This window comes from Streptopelia decaocto, assembly GCF_964273445.1.
Source record: "Streptopelia decaocto genome assembly, chromosome: 10".
Classification (NCBI taxonomy): Eukaryota; Metazoa; Chordata; class Aves; order Columbiformes; family Columbidae; genus Streptopelia; species Streptopelia decaocto.
The window spans coordinates 15209565-15219379 of NC_138665.1; the positions used below are offsets into that span (position 1 = coordinate 15209565).

General features: G+C 36.9%; 1 protein-coding gene across 1 annotated transcript in view; it reads left to right on the forward strand.

Annotated features, from left to right (window-relative positions):
* The window catches only part of LOC309444235 (transmembrane 9 superfamily member 2-like), a 30709-nt gene extending 21157 nt beyond the window's left edge, over window positions 1-9552 (forward strand). The window contains exons 15-17 of the mRNA XM_082061898.1: window positions 1378-1489; window positions 1898-2069; window positions 8916-9552. Of these exons, the coding sequence (XP_081918024.1) occupies window positions 1378-1489; window positions 1898-2069; window positions 8916-8983 (352 nt within the window). The 3' untranslated portion in view covers window positions 8984-9552. The remainder of the gene's footprint in view (window positions 1-1377; window positions 1490-1897; window positions 2070-8915) is intronic.
* Window positions 9553-9815: the final 263 nt, after the last annotated feature.

Below are 9815 nucleotides of genomic sequence, written 5' to 3' on the forward strand. Positions count from 1 at the left end.
TTTTTTCTAATCTTCTGGCAGACTTTTGTCTGCATATGTATTCCTGTGCTTAGAACTTATAAATTTTTTTCTTATTGACAACTGCAAAGTGTGAAATTAGAGTCCTATTGCCTTGTTTTATCTTTCTGGCTCTGAACAGCACAACCATGGTTTAATGCTGTTGTGGTTAGGTGGACCCTAATCTGGTGTGTAACTATATTGTGATTTAGGAAACTAATATGATCAGCTATTAAATCAGAATCAGCTCATGATCTTGGGATTCAATGTTCTGCAAAACAAAGATTCCAGTCCCTGTGAAACATTGACACCGCTCCTAAATCTTGTCAAAATCTAATCAAGCAGGTGCATGGAAAATTAAACCAGTGCAGTCTTTCATAACTTTCACAATGTAAATACAAAATGTTTAATATATTGTTCAGTTGAAAATATTAACCTGAAGGTGCCAAGTTTCAAGGTGTCCTCTGTTTATGTTAAGATTTCTTACAGAATGGTTTTAAAATCAGTTCTTAAACAGAAATGTATGTTAGCCTTTTATATTAGTCCTCAACAAAAGTAGAAACTGTGTAATGTGCTGGAAAATGCATTCAGCTGACAAACAGGGTACACTCTGGCTTTTTGGAGTTGGAATTACTGAATTCCCAAATTGTTGCTCGTTATTTCTCCTACAGAAGGGAACAATGGAGGGAACGTGCACCTTCCACTCCCTCTGTCAAATCTTGCACTGCAGTAATTGTCATCGTCACTCAATAGAGTTGATTTAGTTACTTCCCTTAGCTGAAAGACACCAGATTAAAAGTAAACAAGCATGTTTCCCTTGAATTTATTTCTGTGAGTGTTTTTGTGTTTAGTTTGCCCTTGGATGGGAGTCAGACTTTGTGTGGGGATAGTCTGGAAGTGGTGGAGTGTCTGGTTGGGTTCAGTGAGGAGGTGCAGAGACACCTGGAAAGCTGAGCTGCTTGAGGAGGAACGAGTGGGTCTTGTAACTAGGGAAGAGTACAGGTGGTGCAAGAGTCAGGGAAGTGAAAAGTCCTCTGAGAGACTGGAAGTGATAAACATCTCTGGTGGAAACTGTCCATAACTGTCTCTATGACAGTTTATAGATGGTAATTGCAGGGGAAGTGTAACGGAAGCCTTTGAGTGTTGCTCTGTAAAGCAGTGGTTGTATTACTGCTAGTTTAAATGAATGTATATTTACAAAGTACATTCAGGTAAAGAAAAACTTTTATGAATCAGCTAATAGCAGTATAGACAAAGTTACCCCAGTGGTGTGTGTGTTTGGTTTTAGGTTTTTTTTTTAGCTTAGCATCTGGCAATGTAACACTGTAAATTTCCTCAGACCTTTAACCAAAAATGAGACTCGTGCTTTTTTTATTTTAGGTCTCATCAGATGTACTACATGTTTGGATTCCTGTTCCTAGTTTTTATAATTCTTCTAATTACATGTTCTGAGGCTACAGTTTTGCTGTGCTACTTCCATCTGTGTGCAGAGGTAACAAGTACAGTTTTGATATAGATACTACTTTTAGCTGGGAGCTGTTAGAAACAGAGTTGAGGTATTCACAGATACTGCCATGTGCTGGATGCTGTGAATGGATTGTGTTGTCAGCCTTTGACATGTCTAACTATTCTGAAATGTGTGTCTTGCTTCAAAATTCACTGTTTGCAGCAGATAAGCAAAAATAAACAGCCTTGATCTTTAATATTTTTATGTTTGCCATGGAAGCAATACAGCTGACTTTGAGAAAGGGAAAAAAGTAGCTATGTGCAATGTTGGATTTTTTTTTTAGATAAATTTTGAAGAATTCAGTGTATTTCATAAGACAATGTTATTTTTAACCAGTTTTTTTATATTCTGTTTTCTATGTGATGTCTCTTAGTGAATGGTTGTTTCTTCCAGGATTATCACTGGTGGTGGCGATCGTTCTTGACGAGCAGCTTTACAGCAGTTTATCTCTTTATCTATGCAGTTCATTACTTCTTCTCTAAACTCCAGATAACAGGAACCGCTAGCACCATTTTATACTTTGGTTACACAATGATCATGGTCTTGATTTTTTTCCTTTTCACTGGTAAGTACAGTGCTCAAACTAAAATGAATGGGGGGGTTCTGTTTTTTAAATGAGAAACATTAGGTGAAGTTTAGTTTATCTGGAACATTTAATATAATTCATGACTCTCTAGACAGTGTTACTTCTCTGGTTTGTGACAGGACACGTAAGATATTTTTAAAGTTATTTTTTCTAACTTGAAGCTACATTTATTTATAGTGTAATTAATTTTCCTTTATTGAATATTATATTAGCAGCAAGTTCAAACCATTATATTTTCAAAGTGCTGTTCTTGTTCACTTTGATATCAAGATTAATTTAATTCTAGAATGCACATTTGGTTCTAGAAGCTCTTTAGAGATATAGAACTCTGCATATGGAGAATAGAAGATGTTGACCCAGAATAAAAGTGACCTAGGTTTGTGCTGGGGAAAGAAGTGAATGCTGCCATTAGAGAACTCTGAACTGTTAGAGATGGTCTTACCTGCTCATTAAGCACCATTTCTTAGTGGCAGGAATGTACCTTAACAGGAGGAACCTATTTGAATACCTCTCTTCATTTTCAGTAGTCTGGCTTTTCTTGTGCAGGCTAAGTGTCTTCTGTAGAATTACTCTAATGTTCATAATCACTTGACTCAAACTCTAATTTTGAGGTTCATTTGATGTGAAATCTGTGCCAGATTTACCATGTGTTAGATGAAATTAGAAGCTCTTTGAAGGGTACTGGCCCTTAAAAATAGCCGGGAGCATTTTGTATCCCTGTTCATCATACTGCTGCAGTTGTATACGTGGTTTTAACACATGAGGTCGGATCTTTTCTGTATCACTGTGCTTAGTGTCATGATGTACTGCAGTGACAGAACTAGAGAAAATGCTAGTTCATATATAATGGGTTGTTCCATAAACCAACCTTTATATTCATTCCTAAGATTTGTAATAGGGGATCTCTTTGTGGATGACGTGATGGTTCGAATTGTTACTACTTAACATATTCTACCTCATTATTAAAACCTGCTGTAATTACTTTGTGTTTGCTTTATGCGGTGTATCGCTTGACTCCCGTGATGTGGTTAAAGAAGAGTGGCTAAAATAATTAATGAAAGTAAGTCTTAGCATCAGACTTCCAAGTTTATCAGTTTGGCAGTGAGAAGGACCTCTTTCATCTTTATTGCTTCTGATACTGGTTGAGCATGAGGCAAAATAGCATTGCTCATAGTAAAGCACAAAACTACTGTATGTGTTTGTACAGAGCAGGTACTCTGTAGAAATTATATTAAATAACATTAACAGGCACTTATTGTAAGATTTTTATTGCTGTTTGTTATTTAGACCTGTCTGTCTTCAAAAGTTTAAAAAGAAGTTTTAAAAAGAAGTGGGCAAAAAAGGGAGGATTTAATTTTTTTAATTATTAGAAGGCAATCCTAGAAGTTGACATGCTGACAGTTAAAACCCTGCTTCAATCCTGGCAAAACAGACAAGTTCCAGATATCCTCTGTTTTATATATATATATTTATATATATATATATATGAAAAAAACTAAACAAACTATAGTGTAAAATGTTTTAATTACTTTTAAACTAAAGCAATATGTTAATGTGTGCCTGGGTTTTAGCATAGGTTAGTTGCTGTTCTGCCAATTTCAATTTCACTTACAAGATGCAAATTGGTAGAATTAAAAATATCCCTTTCATATATAAAAAGATAATTGAAATTGTCATGGCAGCTGCTGAAATGGTATTAAAAGCTTCAGATGTGCTGATCCTGGAGTTCTTGATGTGGAGGCCAGTGGGGCCCCAAATGTACAATAATAAACTGTGCGGTGTTTTGGTTTTTTATGTTAATAGGAACACTCTAGCAGTGGCTGTGCTGTATTTGTAGTTTATGAAGAAAGCTGCTAGCTACGTGGTCCTTTTATTTTAAGTTGAATAGAATAGCTAGTCACTGGAAAGGTAGAAAGTATATGGAGTGTGTAGTAATAAATCCTTGCTAAGGCAAAATGTTGTCATAAATTTATTTCCTATTATTAGCTTGATAATTACCTTTTTTTTTTGGCTGAAACATAAGCTGTTACAGATCGATTACTCAAGCAAAGTTACATGTAAAAATATTCCTTAATAGCATTTGCTTTGGAAAATAAAGGTTCAGTCCTTCACAAGTTTATGGAGGTGAGGGAATTTACTAACGTAGCTTTTCCATGTTACGCACAGTACTAGTGTTCTTCCTGTATGTGTGTTCCCAAAAGGGGACCTTGGTCTGTTCCACTTAAGTTAGCACTAGGTATTTTGGTTTTTTCTATTTTTGCATATTAGGTCTCAGCAACTGTGACAGAAATATAAAGGGCAGTTTTAATACCTCCTATGTGGTGGTGTGTTATGTCACTTTGGACGTAACAAGAGATCATAATGAATAAGTAAATAGGAGCTGAATGCTTGTGTGGCAACAACAACAGTAACATAATCTGACTGGTGAAGTCTAATAATTAATGTGCGCACCCAAACAAGGCAATTTTATTTTAACGTACCAAGTGTGGCTAATCTTTCAAGAAATAATACGTGTGGTCGAATGGGGATAGCTACATGATTACATGTGGTTTATGCTAGGAGGCGAAAAAATGCTGAACATAGTCAAAGCATGTTGCTTTACAGTGACCTCTATTTTTGAACATCATTTTCACTTGTGAGTTAATGCCGTTTTCAAAATTGAGTTTTGATCTTCTGGGTAGATTGTGTTTAGAATCCGAGATTCTGAAGCACCCACCACTGTGCGGTGATTGAAACCAGTATGATACAGAGAGCTTTTAAGGTACATAAGAAGTATCAGCCAAGTGCAGAGTCATTTTCTATTTACTTTCTTACAATCTGTTCGTGCTTTGAATTCTTTTTTCTTCATTAAACAATAAAGCTAGGAGAAATGAATAGAGCAGAGCAGTCTGCTTAATGTATTTTGGCATTATTCTGTGTCATAATCCTTGTTTTAATTTTGAATTTAAACTAGTTTACTAATAACTTTCCCTTGTCCAGTTAGATGCTAGCTTGTGATCTTCTTTCTGTGTATAAGAAAACCGTTGCTGAGTGGTAGTATGTATTGCAGACCAGAGTATTCTACAGTATAGAAACTGTAGGACAAAAAGATAAAACAACTGAAGCATCCATGTCTCCCTAGTAAATATGAATGGATGTTTTTTGACATATTTTGCATCTTGGTTAGAGAAATTATTTGAGACATCTTCACAACTGGGTTTTTGAATTTTAAATAGTCCCCACAAAAATGGTATTTTAGCTGTAGCTCCTGGGGTGATCTGTGATGTACAGTGAGCTGCAGGATGGCGTCAGTTCTCTAGACTGGTATTTAGGAAGTTATTTAGGAAGGGGTTATTTAGGAAGGCAGGATCTTAAAATATGAAGGGCATCCACTTGGGAAAAAATAGAGGTCTACCCATCATGCATTTCTGTGTGTCTTGAGATCAGCTTTACTCAAAGTAGTTAAAAAGGAAATCTGGGAACCTGTTATACTCAGCACTGGCCTAAAGATCCAGTACGTTGGTGCTTTTCTGTGTAAAGTGCTAAAATTTGTAATAAATGGCAAACTTGTGAAATAGGATAAAATGTAGAAACCATATTCTAACTAGATATTTCAAACAAGCCAAACTAGTTTAGAGTTGTTGTTCCCCAGTCATTATTCATTTGCAGATCCCTTTCTGATTTGGATATTTACTCCTATATAGAAAATTGGAAACATTTTGACTGAATTACCTTTTGCAGACCTCTTAGTGGTTCATGGAGTCACAAGCACCCCCAGGTCTGAAGTGGAAAAAACACTGAATTTCAAGGGAACCAGGCACTGTTCTGCTTACCTTCTGAAAAAAACTTAAGCTTTTTTGCTGCAGTACCATAACAAATCCTGTAGGTAAAGCAGTGGTACAACTTAAAGCAGTGTATGAGTAGTGTTTCCTTAGCTTACATTAATTTCTGTCTGTTAATACTGATTTTTGTTACATCAACACAAGTCTGTGCTGACCTGAGCTTTTGGAAGTTCCTAGTCTGTGTGTTTGGCCCATGTTACTGCAAAACAAAACGAAATACTAAAAACACCTAGTTGATTTGCTGCAATTAATTCTCCCTTCTAAATCTGCTTTTTGAGGTAGATTTTCAACCTAGTTGTGATTTTGCCAGCACCTTTAAACCATTCTGATCTTTGAGCATCAAGTATACTGTTTAGGAGAGGTACTTTTGGGGTCCTTAGTTTGATGCTCGTCTTAAAGTTTCTGGTCCATAGAGCTGTCTGCATCTGGAATTTGTAGGATACCTTTGTTCGTGGGAGAGAAGAAGAAATTACAATACTAGTAAGCTTGAAATATTGTTGTGGAGGTAACAACAGAAGGAAACTGCTCCCAGGGAAGGTACTGACTACATAAAGCTGTGTTTTGGTGATCAGTCCAGTCTCTCCTGAGCTTATACATTCGTGGTTCAAATCTGGTGTCTGACAAACGTTACCACTTACAGCTCATGTTAGGAAACACAGTCATAGTCTAATTCTGCTACTTTGGAACAATTTCTGATTAAAAAAAAAAATACCCCCCCTCCTCCTTTTTTAAACTTTATTTGCTAAACAGACTTTTTTTTTTAGGAGGGAAGTTGAAAATCAATGTTACTGAAACCTGTGAAAATCTGTTTATAGATGAAATGGTTGTTCACAGTATGAAGTCTTCAGATTCTGCTACATGTTTTCTAGAAAGCTGGTATATCGGCAAGATTCAGAGCGTTAAGGATTGGAGGAAAATACTGCGGATTTGGAGTGTGTTCCCGTATTAAGTTATGTCATGCTCAGAAAACTGTAGAAAATCTCATTCTTGTGTTAGTTATAAATTTTTATGATATTACGATTTTGTTCTGGAACAGCAGATAGATTTTTAAGATGTCTGTTAAACATTTGGAAGAAACATTGCTTTCAAAGCCGTAAAAGGCTCAAATTGGGCTATATTATAAAAACAGTTAGAAAGCAGATGCTGAGAACCATTATTAGGAAAAAAACATGAGAGTAAGGCTTAGAGTAACAATGCTGATATTGGAGTATTGGACACAGTAGGAAGGAGGGAGAATTGACCATAAACTGCAAAGACTTAGTGATGTCAAGCCTACAAAGGAATTAAATTCTTTCTGTGGTTGGTGTGTGATCTCCTATCAACAGCAGTAAATCTGCCGTCTCCTACTGTTTGAGAGGATGATAACTGCAAACTTGGAGGGAAAGGGTAATCTGTGGCATATAATAGTAGGCTGTCAAAAAGCCTTTAACTGCAAATATACATGGTAGCATGATGAACACAAGAATTGGCATATAGATAATAAGCATCCGCAGACAGGTTCCTCACTTATCAAATGCGTAGATGTGGTTTGAAAGACAGAAATGTAATGAATGTAGAAAAGGCAAGTGCTTAATAAAGAACCTTCTAGTTCATAAACCAGTCACAATGAAGTAGTGAGAGAAGTTGGTGCTGATGTGAAATGTGGGCTGTGCAAACAGATAGGGATGAATGTAAAACTGGAGGAGCAGAGTGCCTGGTCTTGCAAGTGCCTGTAGTGTAGCTGGCGAGGAGTGTCACAGGGCTGCTGTGTCGCTGTGTCTTTGCGTGAATTCAGCTGAAACTGAGACCTTCTTTTTTTTTTTTTTTTTTTTTTTTTTAAACTGGTAACATCTGTGTGGCAGTTTACCCCTAAAAAGCATGAGGAACCATGCATCACTTCTCTTAGAGGCTTAAGACTTAAATAATTGCGTGGTGCTCAATGTCTTCTTGCATATGAAGTTCTTAAAGTAATTTGAAAATAAACATGATGGACAATGTCTTTGCAGTTGCCTCATAATAGTGGCTGTGGGATGAAACCCACAGACTTGTTCTTCAGCCTAAAAATAGAAAATTGGTATAGACTAATCTCATTCAGCGTTATCTCCTCTCCCCACCATCTTACTCTGTACTGTACTAACTTGAGCCACATGTGGCCCAGAGTCACTCCAGAAGGTAATTTGGGTTGGATGACTGAAGAACTGGATTGGTAAGCAATGAAGGAAGGCTCTACCAAACCAGCCAACAGGGGTGCTGCCCAGGCACCCCCGCAGCCAGACTCCCAGGAAAGGGTGTGGGAACAGGGCAAGCCTGAACTGGTACTTTCTCCCAGCCTCCCATCAGCCTCAAGGGCTTTTTTAGCACTTGAAAGGGTGTCTGTGTAATTAATAGCCTTTGGATTTCTGTGTTTGTGAATTTGTTCAGTTGCCCAAACCAGTGTCTATGTTTTTATTACCTATAGTGACCTGTGGCAAGAAAATCCGCAGCTTGAATACACATTACACAAAACTACATGTTTTGGTTTGTGTCACTGCTAGTTTCTTTTGATGCTTGCTCCCAGCTGCTGTAGCATTCAGAGCATTGCTTTAGCAAAAGAAAGTAACAGGATATACAGATTAAGTAGTTCCCTGTTCTTGAGCATAAATAGAGCACAATGAACAGAAAACTGATCCAGTTGACTTTCCCCAAGGCCTTGTTTTGTGGTGTAATTCATTGGTGGCTGTGAACTATTGTAGAGCTAAAAAACCCACGTAGGTGTTGACTTTGTTGGTATAAAAGTCAGTTTCTTAAGTGGCGCTTTGTGTGCTGGCTGGTGGTGACGGTGGCATCACCGTCAGTGGTTTAAATGCAGGCATCAAGCCGCCTGGTCCTGAAAGTCATATTTGATCTAAATCAATAACTTAGCCTAGGGATGAACGTGTGTTGTTACATTTAACAATTGCTGTTATTCTGGAGGGTTAGCTGGATTACAATGTTATATTCTGTCCTGCTGGGAGGTAAACTAACCATTTTCACTTTCTCATTTTAGGGACTATTGGATTTTTTGCCTGCTTCTGGTTTGTAAGTAAGATTTACAGTGTTGTGAAAGTGGACTGAAAAGCTTCAAAGTGTCTTTTGAACATATCTCCCTTGCTGTTTGATAATTTTTACCATGTATTGAAAAACATCCTGTGTAATTATTCTAATTTGTAAAAGCTGAAGAGCAAACTACAGCATAAAGTACAGGTTTTTTAATGGAAGGAAATGGCACTATTGGAAAAATGTTTACATAAGTATGCTCATTGAACATGTTAATTCTAATAATTCTAAAAATTATACCCCAAAAATTGACTTAGGACAAATAAAAATTCTGGGAACTAGTTTATTTGAAAAAATGAGTGCATTACACAGTCCTCCAGCTGAAATTCCTTGTGTGTGTTTGTATTTTTTTTCTTTTGTTGTTGTTACCTCTTTTGGTTACCATTTATATACCATGAAAGCATAGAACTGTCAAGCCAATCTATGTAAAATGTGAATTTTTTTAACTTAACTATGATTGTACATATTATCCTGCACCTTCTTTACAACTAGATATCTTCTTACAAATGTACATGCATTTAGTGTAATGTAGACTTTATTAAAAATACCGACACTGGTTTTTGTTCAAATAAAACTGCACAACTCTGGCTGACTTGCTTCCTTTCTTGTTAATTAGCCCTTCACTACTTGGACACCGATCACATTAGTTTGACTGGAGTTTTGTATTGTTTCTAAGCAGTTTGGCTGCAGATTGTCCAGGCAGAAGGACCGGTAGGTCACTTCAATCCATGGTTGTAGGATGGGCCGAAGCTCCTGAAGCTGCTGTTGTTACCTGCGCTTTCCTGACTTTCCCCCAAATACTTTTTTGTTGGGCAAACTATTACTTTGTCAAAGAGCGAAAACCGTTTTC